Source organism: Oryx dammah, unplaced genomic scaffold (genome assembly GCF_014754425.2).
Source record: "Oryx dammah isolate SB20612 unplaced genomic scaffold, SCBI_Odam_1.1 HiC_scaffold_26, whole genome shotgun sequence".
In the NCBI taxonomy this organism is placed as follows: domain Eukaryota; kingdom Metazoa; phylum Chordata; class Mammalia; order Artiodactyla; family Bovidae; genus Oryx; species Oryx dammah.
Window position 1 is genome coordinate 80084524 of NW_024070210.1, and position 19809 is coordinate 80104332.

The 19809-nt window shown below is 46.5% G+C and overlaps 3 protein-coding genes across 15 annotated transcripts; 1 reads left to right on the top strand and 2 right to left on the bottom strand.

The window, feature by feature from the left end:
• Positions 1-694: 694 nt before the first annotated feature.
• Positions 695-9203, bottom strand: NEDD8 (NEDD8 ubiquitin like modifier). The gene is made up of 4 exons (XM_040227345.1): positions 8918-9203; positions 1879-1926; positions 1628-1710; positions 695-1064 (listed from the first exon to the last, which is right to left on the bottom strand). Exons 1-4 carry the CDS (start codon positions 8933-8935, stop codon positions 968-970), a joined length of 246 nt encoding a protein of 81 aa, XP_040083279.1. The 5' UTR covers positions 8936-9203; the 3' UTR covers positions 695-967.
• GMPR2 (guanosine monophosphate reductase 2) lies at positions 9070-15974 on the top strand. 2 transcript variants are annotated; one of them, XM_040227338.1, is made up of 10 exons: positions 9070-9529; positions 9932-10027; positions 10167-10286; positions 12494-12577; positions 12724-12897; positions 13682-13763; positions 13855-13961; positions 14148-14190; positions 14992-15151; positions 15348-15974. In XM_040227338.1, the coding sequence occupies exons 2-10, from the start codon at positions 9941-9943 to the stop codon at positions 15535-15537; spliced, it is 1047 nt and encodes a 348-aa protein (XP_040083272.1). In that variant the 5' UTR covers positions 9070-9529; positions 9932-9940; the 3' UTR covers positions 15538-15974. The 2 variants fall into 2 exon arrangements, with proteins under 2 accessions (XP_040083272.1, XP_040083273.1); XM_040227339.1 differs by having other exon boundaries at positions 9323-9529; positions 9914-10027; positions 15348-15921.
• On the bottom strand, positions 13205-19528 carry TINF2 (TERF1 interacting nuclear factor 2). 12 transcript variants are annotated; one of them, XM_040227333.1, is made up of 11 exons: positions 19060-19528; positions 18820-18893; positions 18584-18729; positions 18361-18465; positions 18140-18241; positions 17954-18061; positions 17760-17856; positions 17132-17591; positions 16981-17045; positions 16782-16873; positions 13205-14215 (listed from the first exon to the last, which is right to left on the bottom strand). In XM_040227333.1, exons 3-11 carry the CDS (start codon positions 18599-18601, stop codon positions 14045-14047), a joined length of 1218 nt encoding a protein of 405 aa, XP_040083267.1. In that variant the 5' UTR covers positions 18602-18729; positions 18820-18893; positions 19060-19528; the 3' UTR covers positions 13205-14044. The 12 variants fall into 12 exon arrangements, with proteins under 12 accessions (XP_040083267.1, XP_040083263.1, XP_040083268.1 ...); XM_040227329.1 differs by adding an exon at positions 14972-16656 and having other exon boundaries at positions 18584-18893; XM_040227334.1 differs by having other exon boundaries at positions 13205-13812; positions 14015-14215; positions 18820-19528.
• Between the last annotated feature and the right edge of the window lie 281 nt (positions 19529-19809).

The window sequence follows — 19809 nt, forward strand, 5'->3', positions numbered from 1 at the left end:
ACTCCTCTCTCATTTTATCTCACTGAGACCTAAAGTGATCCATCATAGCTCATCACTCCTCATCCTATCTCAATATCAGCCTCTCCATGGTATAGAAACCTGAGCCCTCAGCAATATTCCAGCCATAAAAAAATGTAGTGTTGATTAAGCTCTTGAACCAGGCCCAAATGTCCTGTAGCATCTCAATGGGGGAGAACTCAATCTCCTGGTTTCTAACACCTACATCAATAGTATGCTGAAAGATTTTTAACAACCAGTTTGGGGGGAAGGACTGATTTGTATTGTCAATTTCTGTAAATACTCTGACCATGGCCAATTTCAAGCTACCAACATGAAGTCAGTTAATATGGGGCTGGGAAAGATACCAACGATTAACTCTGACACAAGTAACAGTTGGCTCTGGCACACTCCTGAGTATATACACTTACAGTTTGAGAATTCCTCCAAGGGTGCGTTCCTGTCCATTGTCACAGTCCTTCAGCCTGGTGTAACTGGGTGTGCACCGGGTCCGTTCTGGGTTTTTTTGGCCACACCCAAAACTAAGATCCCACTGGCCTTGTGGGATTTTAGTTCCCCAACCAGGGCCTGAACTCTAGTGCTTAGCAGTGAAAGCACAGAATCCTAACCACTGAACCACTGGGGAATTCCCTGGGTCCACTTTGATTTCAGTCACATTTGTGCAATAGAAGAAAGATTCCAGGAGGTCAAGAAATATTTTATTGAGAACCAGGGACACAGCCATAAGAGAGGGAAGCACACAGGACTGCGAACTAAAACCCAGTAGCCAGCAAGGGCCCTCTGGGCCAGGAACACTGCCTCCTGCGGTCCTCACAGTCTCCCACCAACAGACACACAAGACTGGGCAGCCAGGGGAGCGGGGAGTGGTTCTGGTGTCCCACAGAGGGAGAGGATATACGATGCCTCATTATGAGTGACAGGGCAGGGAGGTAAAGCGGAGCGGAGTCCATCACTGCCTAAGACCACCCCCTCCTCTCAGAGCCAACACCAGGTGGAGGACTGAGCCACCTAGTATCTTGTAGTCAGCTGCCGTCTTCTCATCATTCCTACAGGAAGAGGCAAAAACAGGAAAACAAGTTGTTAGCAACACCCTTTAGAGTGGCGCTCTTGACCTGGGTTTCATGGATCTCTGGAGATCTATGAGTGCGTATGAGAAAAAAAATTACATCTTTTATGTTTTTACTAACCCCCAACTATAACTTGATATTTCTTTCAATTTTGAACACAGACAAAAGCCCACAGAGGAATTAGCAATATGGGTAACCTGTTAACAAGAGAAATTAGAGATATTTTCAGACTTCCCCGGTGGCTCAGTGGTAGAGAATCAACCTGCCAGTGCAGGAGGCAGAGGTTCAATCCCTGATCTGGAAAGATCCCACATGCTGAGAAGCAACTAAACCCATGTACCACAACTGTTGAGCCTGTGCTCTAGATCCCGGGAGTTGAAACTACTGAAGCCCACACGCCCTGTAGCTAGTGCTCTGCAACAAGAGAAGTCATGGCATTGAGAATCTCACGCGCTTCAACTAGAGCAAAACCAGCACTGCAAAGACCTAGCATAGCCAAAAAAAACCCCATCACCATACCTTCATTTCCATTCCATACTTACATCTGTTTACCACTGTAGATGAGCCGCTGCTGCTGTGGTGGAATTCCCTCTTTCTCCTCCACACGCTCCTTAATTCGTTCCACCTTTAGGGGTACAAGTAGTCAGGGGCTGCTCAGGGGGAGGGACCATGGAAGTGGAAAGAACAAGAGCTATGCAGATAACATGAGAGCAAAAGGACTAATTTCATCAGCATACCCAGGCAAAGGTACGTGTAGGGAGATAGGCTTGGAGAGGTACTGGGCATACACTACCTTGTCCGTGGGTTCAATGTCAATCTCAATTTCCTTTCCGGTCAGCGTCTGAAATAGGCAAGGGTTTCATAAGTCTTATAGTTCAGTATACAGTTTGTCTCCTAGGTAAAACATCCTGGCCTAGCCTTGGGGGATCGACTTCCTCCTGAGAAATGCACATTCTCAGCAAAGTTGATTTGAAGTGTCAGGAGTATTTGCTCATACCCAGTTTCAGACATTTTTAGGCTGTGAACAACTTTGACAGGGGAAGAGTCTGAAAACCATTTGACCTCTTAATCTCACAGGTCATCTCATTCCCCACCCAATTAGAATCCATGAGAATACTGTAACTCCTTTGGATAAGACAGCAATGAGAGTTGACCTAAGGAGAGTATTCCTTTGAAAAGGACCTTGTTTTATGTACTAATGCTAGAAATTAACACTCAGATAATTCAAAGCATTCTCAAAGACACTAGAGATCACCTCTGACCAGCTTTTTAAGCAATGCTAGAACTCAACATTCTATTCTCCTGTATCTTCTCCAGATTTTCACCTGAATCCTAAAATTGCAGCTCTGGTCTTCTTGACTTCTTCCATAGGCTAAGGGTTGCTGATATCCAAAACACAACCGTACACTTACAAATGCTGTGCTTCATCCAATCTTATCTCCCATCATCCTTGCTCTTAAAGCGCCACCTGCATCAGTCTACAGTAATCTAGACTACAAATGGACAGTCTAATTTAGGGGCATTTTCTTTGCTTCTACTGTTTTCCTTGTTGCCATCCCCTCTTCCACTCTTTCTCAAACCTTCAAGGGACCCTTTAAGATTGATGACTTGTCACCAATGCACTTTAATAGATAGTACAGCTAGTTGTCTTAAGTGTCAAACTCTCCAATTTACACTCCAACTTCCTAAAGGACAGAGACTGTTCAATCTTCCCAGTGTAAGCACAAAGTACGGTGTTTGACATATAAGCAGTCGATAAATATTAATGGAAAGGCTAAATACACTGGTGGCTCAGACAGTAAAGCATCTGCCTACAATGCGGGAGACCCAGGTTCAATCCCTGGGTCAGGAAGATCTCCTGGAGAAGGAAATGGCAACCCACTCCAGTATTCTTGCCCGGAAAATCCCATGGACGGAGGACCCTGGTAGGCCACAGTCCATGGGGTCACAGAGAGTCAGACACGACTGAGCGACTTCACTCACTAAATACACTGAAGATCATGTTATGATCACAGCCAACACTTACTGAACACTTTCTAAGAGTCAGAAACTATGCCAAGTGTCTTGCATGCATCAATACATTTAATCCTTGCAAGTAACGAGATATGTACTATTCCTATAACCATTTATAGATCAGGAAAGTGGGGTTTGAACAGGTTAAAAACATGCCTATGATGTCAAAAGGAGAGTGTGGATCCAAATACAAATTCTCTGGCCCCAGAACCAGAGCTTTTAGCTCCATATTCAGCACTGCCTGAGTCTGGCTGATCTAGCACATGCATGCAAGTCGCATCTGACTTTATGACCCCATGGACTGTAGTGCGCCAGGCTCCTCTGTCCATGGGATTTCCCAGCAAGAATACTTGAGTGGATTGCCATTCCCTTCTCCAGGGGCTCTTCCTGACCCAGGGATCGAACCTGCATCTCCAACTCCTTCCTTGGCAGGTGGACTGTTTACCACTGAGTCAGCTGGGAAGCCCAGGTAATCTCGTATTGGGACTCAATGTACACTCCTTGGCAGATCACAAAATAACACATGGTTCCCACTTATGGGACCGGCATGAAGAAATTACATAGGACCTAATTTCTCAACTATGAGAATGGCAAAAAAAATGCAGGAGTAACTCCCTTGGATCGACCTGCTTGGATGCAAAATAATAAATTACAATAGCGATTCTCAAGTTTCCACCCCAACCCAGGCTGGTCTATATGAAAATTCAATAGTCTCTGTTAAAATGAGAAAAGTAATGACAACAGTGAGATTTTCATGAAGCTAAATATGTGTGTGCCTTCTCGATTGTGTCTGACTCTCTGTGACCCCATGGACGGTAGCCCGCCACACTCCTCTGATTTTCTGCAAAAATACAGGAGCAGGTTGCCATTTCCTACTCCAGAGAAGCTTCCCAACCCAGGAATTGAACCTGTGTCTCTTGCATCTCCTGCACTGGCAGGCAGATTCTTTACTACTGTGCCACCTGGGAAGCCTTGAAACTAAATATATTCAGCTGTTAAAATGTCCTTTTATGAAATGACAGTGACAATATATGGTATTTTTTTTAGGCTCTTTCCTGACCAAATGAAAAGTATACAATTGGGTGTGTTGCCCACAAATATTTCCCTTTATTGTTCTTAATACTTTAAGTGCAAAGACTCTTTAACCAGACAATTCTATTTCTAGGTAACTAACCTAAAGGAAAAACGAAATTTTAGTACATATTCAAAAGAGGAACATTTAAAATATACTGTAACACCTTTCATAAAAGCAAAACACTAGAAATAGCCTAATGCCTATTAATAAGAAAACAAAGTATGGTACACCCATAGAATGATATATTTATTATGCAACAGCTTATACACAGACATGGAAAGATCTAAAAGAATATACGATTAGTATCACTTTCTACATGTAGATATATACATACATACCTAAAAAGGATTAAAAGTATACATATCTCTTAAATTGATTATCCTTGAGGAGTAGGAACGACTGAGCAGAGGGTTTACCAAAGCTAACTCTCCCTTTATCTGTACTATTTACATTTCTAATAAATATGTATTCCTTTATCATATGGATATTAATAAATATTCATTCTGATTTAATAACAATTTTTAAAGAGTACAAAAAACTCTAACAGGAGGCCTAGAACTACCCTCCCAAGAGCTGAATGCTTGGGCTTTACAACGTTTGAAAAATATTACCGGTTTATAAATTCTAAAAGTCTAGGACTGGTTTTCTTGTTTCTGAGATTGACTACAAAAGCCCATGAATGTATCCAGACAGCATTCTGGCATAGGGCATCCCAGCAACAACACTTCTGGGAAAATAATATGTCCAAAAATATATCTATGACAGTGGACTGCTGCTGCTGCTGCTGAGTCGCTTCAGTCGTGTCGGACTCTGTGCAACCCCATAGATGGCAGCCCACCAGGCTCCGCTGCCCCTGGGATCCTCCAGGCAAGAACACTGGATTGGGTTGCCATTTCCTTCTCCAATGCATGAAAGTGAAACGTGAAAGTGAAGTCGCTCAGTCGTGTCCGACTCTTCGAGACCCCATGGACGGCAGCCCACCAGGCTCCTCCGTCCATGGGATTTGCCAGGCAAAAGTATTGGAGTGGGGTGCCATTATGGACTGCAACCTTTTGAAACTGCAAAACTAGAAACAGCATCTAAATACCATACCATTGAAGGTTAAATAAATTATGGTTCAGACACAGGGGGAAAATCAGACTCCTCAAATTGTGTTTAGACTAATAGTATAATTCTAATTTTGTAAATAAATAAATCAACACGTGTATTTATATGCTTTCAAAAAGGTTTGAAAGGATATACATATCAGTGCTTTTATCTTGAGTTGTGAGATTATGGCTGACTTAAATTACTTTCTTTGTGCTTTTTTGTATTTTCCATTTTTTAAAAACCATGAACACACTGGGATGAAAAAAAAATTAAAACAATGTCCTTGATGAGAGTAAAGTAGCACCGTCTACTAGAGATAGAAACTTAGTAACAGCCACATATACAATATTAAATATTCTAGTAGCCACATTTTTTAAAGGTGCAATTTTAATATTCTAAAACCCAATATATGCAAATTATTAATATATTTTATTCTTTTTTCTAACTAAACCTTCAAAATCCTGTGTGCATTTCAGACTTACAGCACACTTCAATTCAGATGGTAAGTTTTCATCTGAAATACTTGATCTGTATTTAAATTTCATAATTTACAGTTGATGAGACTTCCCTGGTGGTCCAGTGGTTAAGAATCCATCTTGCAATGCAGGGGATCAGGGTTCAATCCCTGGTAGGGAAACTAAGATCCCACTTGCCGAGGAGCAACTAAGCCAGAGTGCCACAACTACTGAGCCCGAGTCCATGTGCCCAACAAAAGATCCCACATGATGCAACCAAGACCCAATGCAGCCACAGAAATAAGTATTAAAAAGATTAAAAAAACTTTTTCATAATTTACAGTTGAAAAAGATTTACATTACCAACTTGTTCCAAACAAGTTAAAAGGTTTCCCAAGGGCTGAATAAAGTTTTAGTTCTTGTATTTAACTAAAATGAAATACAAATAAAATAAATAACTGAAATAAAACTTCAATTCCCACTGGCCACATTTAAAGTGCTTGATAGCCCAAAGAGGGCTAATGGGCACTGTGCTGGACACGGCTCAAGCATTCCAGCTTATGTAGGAAGCAACAATAAAATCAGAATATCCCCATTTTGTAAACTCCAATGAAATAATAGATCTAGGCAACTACTAACATCACAGAAAGCAAAACCACCTGACAGAAGTAAATGTCACAAAACCACCCATGAATTACTCTCACATGAACAGACAAACAGGACTAACTGAACCTCTAGCTAGATCTTATTATCAATTAACAGGAAATAAAGAGGAAATAAATATATTAAAAGACAACATGGGGATGTAGTCAGCAAAATCCAAAATATAGGAAACTCTGTGGGGCCAATAATCTAGGTTATTCAACAAGAAAAAATGAGGGAAATGGAGAATTACAAGTTTAAAGAGGCCTAAAATACTTATCAACCAAGCACAACGTATGAATTTTAGTTGGATCCAGATTCAAACAAATTGTAAAAAAATAAATATGACAATGATAGTGAGAAGTTATCATTGATTTTTTAGTTGTAATAATTATGGTTATGTTAGGAAAAAATTCTTTTTTACAGATAAATACTGAACTATGTACAAATAATACATGCTACACATTTGGGATTTGCTTCTTAAAATATCAAGTAAGAAAAGTGGTGAGTATAAATAAAACAGGACTGGCCATGAGATGATAGTTTTGAAGCTGTATATAGGGTGCTTTGCGCTTCCCCGGTGGCTCAGTGGTAAAGAATCCACCTGCCAATGCAGGAGACGTGGGTTTGATTCCTGGGTCTGATCCTTGGGTTAGGAAGATGCCCTGGAGAAGGAAATGGCAACACACTCCCGTATTCTTGACTAGGAAATCCCATGGACCTAGAGGAGCCTGGTGGACTACAGTCCATGGGATCACAAAAGAGCTGGATATGACTTAGTGACTAAACAACAACATAGGGTGCATTATTCCTTCTCTTTGCTGTTGTATATGTTTGAAATTGTCCATAAATTAAAACTGTTTAAAACTGAACAGTTTTAAAAGATCATGTCATACTGGGTTTCTTCCCTCAAATCTGATCATTGTGACCTGGGAATACATCCAATGGTATTCAACTGGTCTATGATGAACCTAAACTTAACATTCTGCTCTAAGCACTAGAGGGGATACAAAAGAAATTAAGTGACTCAGCCTCTGTCAACAATCTTTTCCAAGTGAAGATTTACAATCAACAGACAATGGGGCATACAATTAATAAACCAACATACAAGGAAATGCCATACTGATTATTATCGTCCAAATACAAGGTGCAGTGACAAAGTGCTGTGGTGAGGGAAGACCAACAGTGATTAATTTAAACCTGACTGAGGTAACATTTCACTCCCACTGTAACAGCTAAAATAAAGATGGGTGCAGAGCAGCTAGAATGCTTACTCATTGCAGGTGGAGATGTAAAATGGTGCCACATTCTGGAGGACTGTTTGGCAGTTTCTTTTAAAGTTATACATGACCCAGTAATTCCATTCCTTGGTATTTATCCAAAGGAAATGAAAATATGTGGTTTAGTTGCTAAGTCGTGTCCAACTCTGTGACCCCATGGACTGCAGCCTGCCAAGCTCCTCTGTCCATGGGATTCTCCAGGCAAGAATACTGAAGTGGGTTGCCATTTCCTTCTCCAGGGGATCTATCTTCCTGACCCAGGATTTGAACCCAAGTCTCCTGCATTGCAGGCGGATTCTTTACTGACTGAGCTATAAGCTGTAAATCATTATTCAAATTTTAAAAAACAATGACCTTTAAAATGCTGCTTGGCCTCAATCCTTAGCTAAGAGGTAGTTCAGAAGGGCTGAAGATGTTAATGGCTATTATGCGTGGTAAATACAGTAAGGAGCAGATGCAGTAACGACAGACTTAGCAGTTAAAAAAAGAAGTTTAACGTTGCACTGCACCACTTGTTAGTTAGTTTTTGTCCCTCCGTCTTAAGGCACAAAGGAGGAAACTGCAGGTTAGGGCTAATGAGGGTTAGGAATTAGTGAAGAACCATGGGAGGCGGGATGGAGATCGCGTACTAGGGTACTGATAACCTGCCTCAGTCAAGGCTAGTCCAGGATGCTGGCTCAGAAAGGCAGGTGCTAACTGAACACGCTCCCACCTTTGGTGCCTGAATGAAGGCTGAGATAGTACATCTTGGCAACAACTAGCCAAGGCTTACACAGTCTAGTTTCTGTGAGGCCCCAGTTCCCTAGGCTAACGCTTTTATGCTGTGCTGTGCTGTGCTGTGCTGTGCTGTGCTGTGCTGTGCTGTGCTGTGCTGTGCTGTGCTCGGAGTAGCCTACGTTAGGGGCTGGGAGAAGCGGGTAACTTGGGGATGAAGGATGGAGAACAGAGCTCATTCCAAGAAACCGAGACATAAGGAGGCCAAGATGCTACTAGGCCTTCTCTATGACCGCGGGGGTGCGTACAAACAGCGAGACTTCGGACAAAGGCAGCCCTGAAGTAAAAGCAGGTACATAAGAGTCCCCTGACGGGGCCAGCCCCCTGCTCTCAAAGTCCTCTTGGGCCTCCCCCCTACCTCCCAGCACCCCTCGCGCGGAGCCCCGAAGCTGTCAACCCCCTCCATGCTCGGGAAAGGCGTGGTTTTCCTTCCCGGTTTCTCCCTTAAGGCACAGCGGCCAGCCCAGTACCACTGCGTCTTGGCAAGGCTGGTGGTGCTCCCACCTTCACTTTAATTAGCATCTTCTTCTCAGTTTGGGGCTGCACACAGACAAACTGCTGCTTCTGCCGCTGCGGTCGCCGATGCCTCTCCCCAGCACTCCGCCTGCAGGAATCACTTCTGCTTCCGGGTCACTGCCAGGCTCCACCCCTGCCTCGCACTCCCCCACCCCCTTCTTTCCAAGAGGTTTCGGAAAGGCTCAGGAATATTTCTGCGTTTCGTTTCGGTGGCGCAGTGAAAGAAAAAAAAGAAAGTAAAAGGGCAGCCAGCTTAGTCACAGCAGAGATGACCATTCTGAGAGTCCCCAGTGAGTTGGGCTAGTAATAAGCGGGCGCGGAACGAACTACTCCTCCCATCATGCCAGGGGGGCAGCTCCGCGCGTCTTACTCTGGGAGTTGTAGTCCCCTGTCCCTCGGATCCGACGGCATCCTCAATGTGTGAACTGTTACCCAGAAGGCCTTGCACGGCTGCCACCGAAGCCGGAATTCCTTGGTTGCTAGTTCTCTGCGGCAAATTAGCCCAACCTGTTATCCCACAAGGCTCAGCGGGGCTGCGCGAGGCTGTGGTTAAGCGAGAGAAGCGTTGGTCAACTGCCACCCGGATCACGGAGACAGGAAGTGAGTACCCCTATCCCGGAAGCTGATTTATGAGAAACCCACCATTCCTCGCTCCCAAATCTGCCCCTTACCCCAGATTGGTCTTCGTAAGGGTGGCAGAAAGAAGAGTGGTGGGGTAAAGAATGCACCATTTTAGGGTCACTCACGACTCCATCCCAGTTCTCCCCAACAAATAGTACTATTTGATGAAGACACCGAGAGAAAGTGAAACCGCATGGGTCTGAAGTGAAATTCTTCAGGGACTGTACCTCAGTCAATGCCCAGACTTTCCACTATTTAAGCTAGAAGAGAGATAAGCCACCCAGCCCTAACAGGGCATTAAGACCTAAAGAGAAGTTGACTCAGCTACCCTCTCCCAGACTTTTCCTACCTTCCAACCCTCAGATTCATTGCTATCTTAAGGTCCCTGCCATGCCTCACATCGACAACGACGTCAAACTGGATTTCAAGGATGTCCTGTTGAGGCCCAAACGCAGTACCCTTAAGTCTCGAAGTGAGGTGAGCCTGCTTTCCTAGTTGCTCTTTCTTGATCCCAAGCTCCCTGCAGGGCCTGAACTGGGAAGGACTCCTGGCTTTTGCTCTCCTGCAGTACTTGTTTTTGGATGAGTGAAACGCTGTTTCCTGTTCGCATCTGCAGGTGGATCTCACAAGATCCTTTGCATTTCGGAACTCAAAGCAGATGTACACTGGGATCCCCATTATTGCTGCCAATATGGATACTGTGGGCACCTTTGAGATGGCCAAGGTTCTCTGTAAGGTAGGACTTCCCTCATGCCCCTTCCTCATGGTGTTTTGTGGGCTGACTGCAGAGGTATCTGTATTCCTACTCCCATCCCAGGTCAGCTCTGGCAATTAACAGTCAGGATGCTTGATTTACTGCTTTCTGCAATAGCACTAAGGCCTCTTTATCTGATAACTTTAAATGGCCATCTGACTTAGGGAGATTCAAAGCTACGTTTTGCACCCATTTTAACAAAACTTCCCTTTTCTCCTGTCCAGCATTTTAAACATCCTGCCAATTTTTCCCACTACCCAGATCACCGTCTACAAACCACATGCATCTCTCTTTACACTACTGTTAGGATACTCAGCATTCACTGTTTTAGTCCAGAAACTAAATATAGTTTAAGCATTCAAAAATTCCCAACTAGAAAGTCCTAGAGAGAAGAAATTTAGTCTCTTTCATGCCTGCTATTTTTTTTTTTTTTAATCTTCCTTTTAAGTCCTAGGTTCCTGGGTGTTCTGGGATGTGCCCAAAATGGAATGTTTTTCTTATACAGGTTATTGCTTGTTTTCAAAATGGAAGATGCTGCTCCTGTCAGTTATATTACTTGCTTCTATACTTGTAGCTGAGAAGTAGATAGTTACTTTGGGTATCCTGAGTGTATCTGTATACACTGCTCTGATTATCCATGTAGCCCTGGTTGATGGATTCTGCTGCTGCATGTGGCTCTGTTATCCTTAAGGACTTCGACTCCCTTTCTGTTTCTGATTGCTGTAAGTCTTTCTGGAATATCTGCTGTCATTTCTCTGAGGTTCATAGTTATGCAGCTTTAGAACCATATTACTGTTGCCATTCACTATCTGCTTAGCAATCCCACTGTTGCCTGTTGTCCACCTGGCCTATCCAGTAGAGTTAGGAAGGAATGGTGAATCTGACTTCAGTGTTAACAGATGTCCTACAACGTATGGACCTTGCTGGGACTTTCTTGATGCTTTCTGTTGAGACTGGCTTTTTGTTTCTGCTGATGAATGCTTAAGAAGTCAGATTTTAGAGATACAGGCAAGTCTCAGTAATAATTAAAAGGTTGGATGCAAGCAGGGACCTTTTGCTAGATCTCTAGCTTGGTAGGTAATTGGACGTATTTATCATGCCACCCTATGCCAAGATATCTCCCAGGTGTGATGACTTTCTAGAGTGATTTTTCTTTGTTGGTGGCAGAGTGTTCTGAGAAAGCAGAATTCAGTAGCAGCTTTAGCTGGGTAGTGTTGATGATCTCTGAGTATAGCATGTGCACTTCCTTACTGCTGGCTAATGCGTGACTCCCTTGGATCTCTTATCAGTTGCAAGATTTGTGCTTTCTCAACTGCTATCTTGTTTATCCAAATGTCTGCACTTTTAAAGCACAAACAGCAGCATTCACAGTGGCCTTTGTATTGGGATGTTGTCTGCAATTTTTTGAGCTAGGGAACATAAGTCTGATGAGTCATTCTAGCCTTGAACTTGGTTAACTGAAATAGGCTGAAACAGACTTTTCAGGCTGGTCCATGACTTAAGAAAATCCATCCATTACTTTTTTTTTGGGGGGGGGCGGGGGTGCCATGTGTTGAAGCATGTGGGACCAGGGATAGAACCCACCCCCTGCATGGGAAGTGAGTCTTAACCCCTGGACCACCGGGAAAGTCCCTTTTGTCCATTACTTTAGCGGAGATGGAGAAAGGGTAGTACCTTATTGGCTGTTAACCTTAAGGCTTTACCTTTTTAGATTTTGTGAGCATTTAGGCTCACTGAATTACTGCTGATAAATGGAACTGAAAATACCAAAAATAGGTTAGTTCTATACTAGGTTGTCATAGGAGGAGGAGCTGAGTCAGTGCAGGCAGACACACTGTCCAGCCTTTTCATGGTTCTCTCTTGTCTGCTGCTTATCCCACTGCACCCACAGCTTGTCCTTGTCACCTTTTAAACCAAGCACTACACGCGCTGGCAGGTGAAATCCAATCCAGATGACTTAGTGCTTTGGTGGGAGTGTTGGGCAAGTACTAGCTTATGTGGAAAAGCGCAATTGCATTTGTAGGGAGAATAATGGTGGAACTGAGGTCTCAGTTCAACCACTGACATCTTCAAGTTGCTTTTTCCAGACTTCAGTCCTTTTGTCCCTCAGATAGGATAATATAAAGGTCTGTTTCCAGAGAAAGCGGTTCTAACGAGTTCTTTCCTTTTTAACGCTTTCTTCTCCCCAGTTCTCCCTCTTCACTGCTGTCCATAAACACTACAGCCTTGAGCAGTGGAAAGAGTTTGCTAGCCAGAATCCTGACTGTCTTGAGGTAACACTGGCCCCTCCCTTGATCCCTTCCTTAGCCCAGTCTTCCGAGAATCCCTTTTGCTTGGCTTCCAACCCTGACCCCCCAACTCCTGTTGGCTAACCAGCCATGTTGCCTCTGACATGCTCATGGCCCTGTTTGTCTCACAGCATCTGGCTGCCAGCTCAGGCACAAGCTCTTCAGACTTTGAGCAGCTGGAACAGATCCTGAACGCTATTCCCCAGGTGAAGTATGTATGCCTGGACGTGGCCAATGGCTACTCTGAACACTTTGTTGAATTTGTGAAGGATGTACGGAAGCGCTTCCCTGAACACACCATCATGGTATGTCTGTTGCCATCTGGTGGGTCCATGCCTCTCCTTCTCTACTCTACCTGCCACTCTATTTTGTTATAAGTTCCTTTCTCCTCTACTGCATTTCCCAGTCCACTTCATCATGGCACTGGGGGGTTATCCACGCTTCCCCGTTTTAGATGTTTGTTTACTGGCCAGTGCTGTTTTCTCTGACCCTTGATACACGGTCTTGTAAATCCAGTACCCGATGTCCCTCACCAAACCACAATGGAACACTTTTGCATTGCACATCTCTGGTACATACACACCTGCCCAAAGACATGGACAGACACTAGTCTTACATTAAAGGGGTTGCATGAAATGCAGTTTTATTTTTTTACAAGCTCAGGGGAGTGATGACAAGGCCTTGTTTTCTCCACAGCATTGTGGGGTCTCTCTGTGCTGTTCATCAAAAGCAAATACAGCTGGGTAGGTGGGTACTTAGCCTACATTACCATGTCCTCCCACTTCCCCTGAAGCCAGAGAGGTTTCATGACGTAGCAGCTTAAGCACAGAATGCATTTGGGTGTCTTCGTGGGGAGGGAGATAAATCTGTAAATCCGGTGTGAGCTTATTCCAGCTGGACCCCCACTTTACCCCAGTATAACACTGACACTGGCCACACAACCCCTGACCTCAGCTTGGGAAGCAGGGTCCTTTGAAGTGAGTGGCTCATCTAAAAGGGGAACCCAGGGACTCTTTGTAATAATGCTGGAAGCACATGGCTTTCTCTCTTTCTGACCCTGAGAATGCTGTTTTGATGGTTCTGTCCCAGGCAGGGAATGTGGTAACAGGAGAAATGGTGGAAGAGCTGATCCTCTCTGGGGCTGACATCATCAAAGTGGGAATTGGACCAGGTAAGCTGGTTCACTGGGGGCCACTGGTCACCCCTCCAGTGGCCGACACCTGTGGAGAACTTCATCCTCATTCTTGTCACATTCTTCTCAGGTTCCGTGTGTACCACCCGGAAGAAAACCGGAGTCGGGTATCCACAGCTAAGTGCAGTGATGGAGTGTGCAGATGCTGCTCATGGCCTCAAAGGCCACATCATTTCAGTAAGGTCAAGGGCAGGGTCGGGTATGAAGCTGCCAAACATCTGGGTTCTCACCCACATCTGGAGGTTCTGGTAGAGTTTGGATCAGGGTTCCTGGGTCCCTGTCAGCATTGAGCTGGGCCGCTGGGACCTCCTAGAGGGCTTGGGGCATCCATGCCGTCTCTTCACAGTGCTCCTTACTTTGCAGGATGGAGGCTGCAGCTGTCCTGGGGATGTGGCCAAGGCTTTCGGTAAGGAGGGCACATAAGGAGGATCCTGTAGAAGAGGATGAGTCACCTCTGAGGGTCTAGGATCAGGCTGCTGCTGCTGCTGCTAAGTTGCTTTAGTCATGTCTGACTCTGTGCAACCCCATAGACGGCAGCCCACCAGGCTCCCCCGTCCCTGGGATTCTCCAGGCAAGAACACTGGAGTGGGTTGAGGATCAGGCTAGGGAAGTCCAAGAAAGCTGTTCTTCTATAATATGACTAGGGACCCAGAAGTCTATGGTGTCACCTGGGGCAGGCCAGCAGGGGACATCCTGAAACTAAATACAGACTCTCCCAAATGTGGGCCAGGACCATCTGCACCGTCACCTGGACTGCTGGATGGTGTAGAGGCCCGAGCCCCAGAGCGCATCCACAGGCTCTAGCTCTGGGGAGTAAGGCTGCAGATCTGTACTTTCCAGCTTCCTGGGTTATCCCTGCTCACACTGAAGTTGGAGACCTTTGCTCTTGAGACACTTGACGTGAGTCTTGTTTCGCTGGGCACAGTAAAAAGAGGTGACCAGAAGATAGCAAAAGCAACAAAAAGCAGAGAGCAGAAGCCTAGCAGAGACTCTTTTTGAAATTCTTGGAAAAGTCAGGCCTACTAAGGAATTGAAGTCAGGGCAGAGCAGGCCTGTGCGCTTAGGTTATGGGCCAGCTAAGGAAACAAAACCAGGAAGATGCCAGAATCATTGTCAGGCCTGAAAACTTGGTGTGAGTTGCTTCTGAGGGTGACAGTTTGGGCACCTGGGCCAGTTTCATCTCTTACCCTCTCGCTGGTGCTGGCAGGGGCAGGGGCTGACTTCGTGATGCTGGGCGGCATGCTGGCTGGGCACAGTGAGTCAGGTGGTGAGCTCATCGAGAGGAATGGCAGGAAGTACAAGCTCTTCTACGGCATGAGTTCCGAAATGGCCATGAAGAAGTATGCCGGGGGTGTGGCTGAGTACAGGTAGGTGTGGTGGCCAGAGGCCAAGGGTTCTTGGAAAGCATGACTTTCCAAGAAGGGTGATGGCAGAATTCACGGTGGCTGGGAGATGGATAGTACAGTTCTTGGAAGAAAAGTGATGAACAGGGAAGGACTAAATGCTAGAGACCAGGGTAAGGAATCCACCAAGCAAAGGTAAGAAAGCTTTTCTTCTTCTAAGGGCCTCAGAAGGAAAGACAGTGGAGGTGCCCTTTAAAGGGGATGTGGAACATACCATCCGAGACATTCTTGGAGGCATCCGCTCCACCTGCACTTACGTGGGAGCAGCTAAGCTGAAGGAGCTGAGCCGGAGAACTACCTTCATCCGTGTCACCCAGCAGGTGAATCCGATCTTCAGTGACGAGAGCTAGACCTGAGCAGTTCTGCCCTCCCAGGGCTCTAGCATCCACCACAGGGCTCCCAAGTGGGCCCCTCTCTCATCCCAGCTACTCAGGCTATTACTTGGTCATTTCCTATCCTCTCCTGATGGCTCCTGCAGTAATTCTGTACTTCTCTATCTGCACATGCAAAATGCCGAGGGCACTCAGTGGGGAGGAAGCAAGGCAGGCAGGCTGAGAAAAGGAAGTTGAGAGAATCAAGTGGGAATCTGGGGACCCAGCATTCTGAAGATGATTAAAAAGAGAGGCTGATACATACATAAATGTTTTATGTGGCCTTGGTTCTGGTAGAGGTAGGCTTTTAGAATCATGTTTTGTTAATCAGATTCATTAAATAGACCTTTGAATATCTACAAAGCGTGGAAGTATTTACATACTTTAAATACCTCAATAAAGACAGATCCCAATGACTTTGAGATTCTGGGGTTTTCTGCATAAGGCTGGCATCTGGGTGCTACCCCAGGGCAAGTGGAGTCAGCACTGACCCAGCAGAGTCAGAGACAGTGAGTACCCTTCCCATGAAATATCTCCATTCTAGAGCCACTACCCCCAAGGAACCTGGCAGCATGAGAATTTACGAAGTATATTCTGGCATCAGACCACAGAGTATTTTCAGAAGAGCAAAAGGAAATTTTTCTTTCAGGCTCTCAGCCCTGGTAATTGGGCATGTCTGAACAATACTCTCCAAGGAAAGTAAAATGGCAAAAGGATCCGCTTCCAGCCCCAGAGAGGCTGGTTGTGTTTCTAAAGAATGACCTACCCTGACCTTAGAGAAGGCTTCATTCCCCTTCCTTGTATCAAGACAGTGTTTTAACAAATCCAAAATTTAATTATCAAGCATTACAAAGTAACTTCAGCATTATAGTCAGGCAAACCAAGCCCAGGCTTCCACTGTATCCCCACTAAACTGTATGAGAGAAAGGAAACAGGCAGAATGTCGTGGGCATTTCAGTCTTATCACAGGAGTCTAGAACTGTCTGTACAGCTAGGGAAGGGGACAGACACAGTGCTCGGGCCAGAAGAGGGCAGGTATTCACAGAAGGTGGGGATCAGGGTGTCAAACTTTGTCTTCTGATAGTTTTCCAGAGATTCCTGCAGAGAAGGGAGCAGGGAGATCCTATCATCATTGAAACGTGCCCTGAGCCCTCCATATCTTAGAGCATGTCACTTTCTGTCTTGTTCTGCCCACCCATCCCCTTCCCAGTTTTCCTACTCACTCTTCCTTCCCTCTGGCCATCTTCTTCCTCGTCAGAGTCCAAAACCAGGTCCCCTATGGTAATGTCAGAGCTGTACAGAGATGGAGGACACACTGTAGGGAGGAAAGCAGAGTCCAGGTACTCTCCTCAGTGAACACAGATCCTCAGGAGTCCCCAGGAGAGAAGGCTATTTGATCTGGTTCTGACTCAGGATACCTACCTGACTTCCTAGGAGGTGATAATGACAGTCTTAGTGGTTCCATGTGGCAGTCCATGTGGCAGTTCCTGAGGTGGGAGCAAGCAAAGACAGGGTGAAAGGAAAGCGGGCAGGGCACGTGCTGCTAGTAGGGAGAAGCAGCTGTTCTACTCACTCCTTTTGCTCCAAGGCAGATGAGTCAGTTGGATTCTCCTTCAGAGCTCTTCCCCCCAGGGTCTTGGATGGGCTCCTAGACTTCCCGGTGGAGGGTGCCCTGGTGCCCACAGCACCTGCTGGATCTGCTATGTGTGTGCCGTCTTTGCTCTTCCCAGGCTTAGATATGACCTGGGCTGGTGAACCCACATCCCTGAAGGGGAGCAGCATGACTGTGGGGCGCTCCTTATGGCCTCTGCTAATGGGTGCCCACTGGGACTGGATTTTTCGCCGGCCTAAAGGGGCCAGATTGAAATGATGGCCGGTCAGAGGTTCCGGATGCTTCCTCGAGGCTGGTCCCTGAGGAAGCAGTGGGCCAGGAGAGGCTTTTGGCAGAGGGTCATGGAGTGCTGGTCTTGTTTGCTGAGGAGGACTCTGTTCTGAGGGCTCTGTCGTGTTCACTGAATCAGTAGCAGAGCACTCTGAAGAAGAAAACAAGGCTCCTTAAAAAGCTAAAATTCTAACACATCCACTCAGTTTGGTTTCTTATACCTCAGGCCCATGTAACCCTTCCAGTGGGCTGTCTCAAAAGGTCTCAAGCTAAACACTCCACCCCCCGAATTCTTAGTTCTCCCACATGGTCCTGGTACCTGGAAGTGGCCACCCCATGTCCACGCCATACTGGTTCAAGACAAAAGAGGAAGTAATAGAAACTCCAGGCTGCATCCAGCTCAGCACATCCTGAAGCTGTGAGAAGGGAGAGAGTCATGAAGACCACAGGCCTTGTTACAACCCCACCCACCACCCCAGCATTCTGCCCTTATGTGTTTTGCCCCAACAAAACCTGCTGTGCCTGCAGCGTAGGCAGTGCTTTTTCCAGCTGACACAAATATTCAAAAAACAGCTTTTCCATGGCTGCCAGAAAAGTTTCCCCATACTCTTGTTCAAGTTCCTGCAGGAGGAAAAGCAGCAGGTCAGAGAGGGCTAGAGCCAACAGCCACACCACTGCTTCCGAAGCAGCCAGTCCTACCTGCAGCTTCGAAGCCAAATCAACAGGGGCTTCTGCCAGCTGCTTCACCTGCTGGCAAAAGGTTTCCTGAGCCTCCGATATCTTCCTCAGATCCTGCTTTGTCTGTCGAGGGTAAGGAAGGCAAACGGGTAAGGGGCACCAGGATCCAGTGACCAGGATGAGGAGCAGCTTTGCTGCATCAGGTGTTAACCGGGGTAGGGCTCGCTTCAAGGGTTACTCACGATTTTGGGGTCCCGCACTACAGGTCCAGACTCTGGGAAGTGGTGATGTAGAGCATTTAGAACCTGGGCCCAAGGCCGGCCCTGCAGGATGAGCTCCACCACCAACTGTGGAGGGTACTGAGCTCAGAATGCCCACGTCGGAGCAAACTGCCCTTTTCCTACCGGTTCCATCCCCAAGCAGTCAGCCCCTATCCCCTCTACCAGGTCCTATTGGTTCCAATACCTTGGCCTTTAGGCCCATACACAGGCGTTCATGATGCCGGTAGCGAACCAAGCCAGGGGCAGCATCGCGCAGGTATCGCAGAAACTCCAATACTCGGGGAAAATGCTCCACGCAGCGCCCGCGAATGACTCGCCAGCTGGCAGCAGCTACAAAGCGAATAGCAGCGGGACCGGCCCCCGGGGGTGTGGCCATGGCAGGTGGACTCCACCCCAGGGGCCGTCTCTTTGGGTTCCTACCTCCTCGGCGCGGTTTCTCGACTCCTCCCAGGGGCTGGGCTTCCGGTGGCCTTCACTGGCTCCGCTATTTCAGTCTGCAACGGATACTTGGCTATCCGAGTCTGCGCCTCCCAAGGGCCACCAGAATCCTGGGGTTTCTCTCCAACTCGGGATGGAGCCCGAATGGAGAAGCTGGCCAGCTCCCCTGGCACTAGACCGCTCTGCCTGAAACGCCGCCGCTGTCTCAAACCCGAAGGCTACCTCGCTTCCGGCTCTGCGACCACTTCTCCTACCCGGGAAAAGGGTGGTAGTGGTGAACCAATGGGCCGCCAGACAGGGGCTACGTGACGTCGCGTCACAAGGCCACGCCCGGGCAGATCCGGCGCCGCCGCTGGTCCCCGCCCTCGCTTCCGCGCACTTCCGACAGCTTCGGGCTGGTGGGGACCGCGGGTCTGGGCTCCGCCCCCAACCGGTGTATTATTTCGGGGAGCCTGCAGAGAAAGCGCTTCGTTCTTTGAAGACTTGCCTTTCTAGTCGGTAAAGGGAGGTTCGTGCCACTTTCCCTCTCCATCGTCTTCAGCCTCTCAAATCCGATTCCTTAAATCCCAGCGCCCATACCAGCGTCTGCAAAGCCTTCCCCTGGCGGTGCGCGGCTTCCAGTAAGAGTTCGGCTCTTTTTACAGAACAGAAGAGGGCGCCCGCCCTTAAAAAATAAAATACAAAGTTTGAAAAAATACGTCAGATTGTTAATTTTTTTCTAGATGGTGAGACTGTAGGTAATTTTTTTTGTTCTTCTGTATTTGATATATTTTTTAAAGGCGTGTAGTGCTAAAAATAATAACAGATTTCCCTTTTGGAATTCTGTTGTGCGCTTACTCCCATCAGCCCCCTCATATAACTTGTCTTTCTCCTTGTCACCCTTCCTGGGGTCTCTCCTTATTTCCAGGGACAGAACCTTGACACACAGTGTGTATTCTTTGTTTTCTGAATTAATTATCTGCTCTGAGTGCC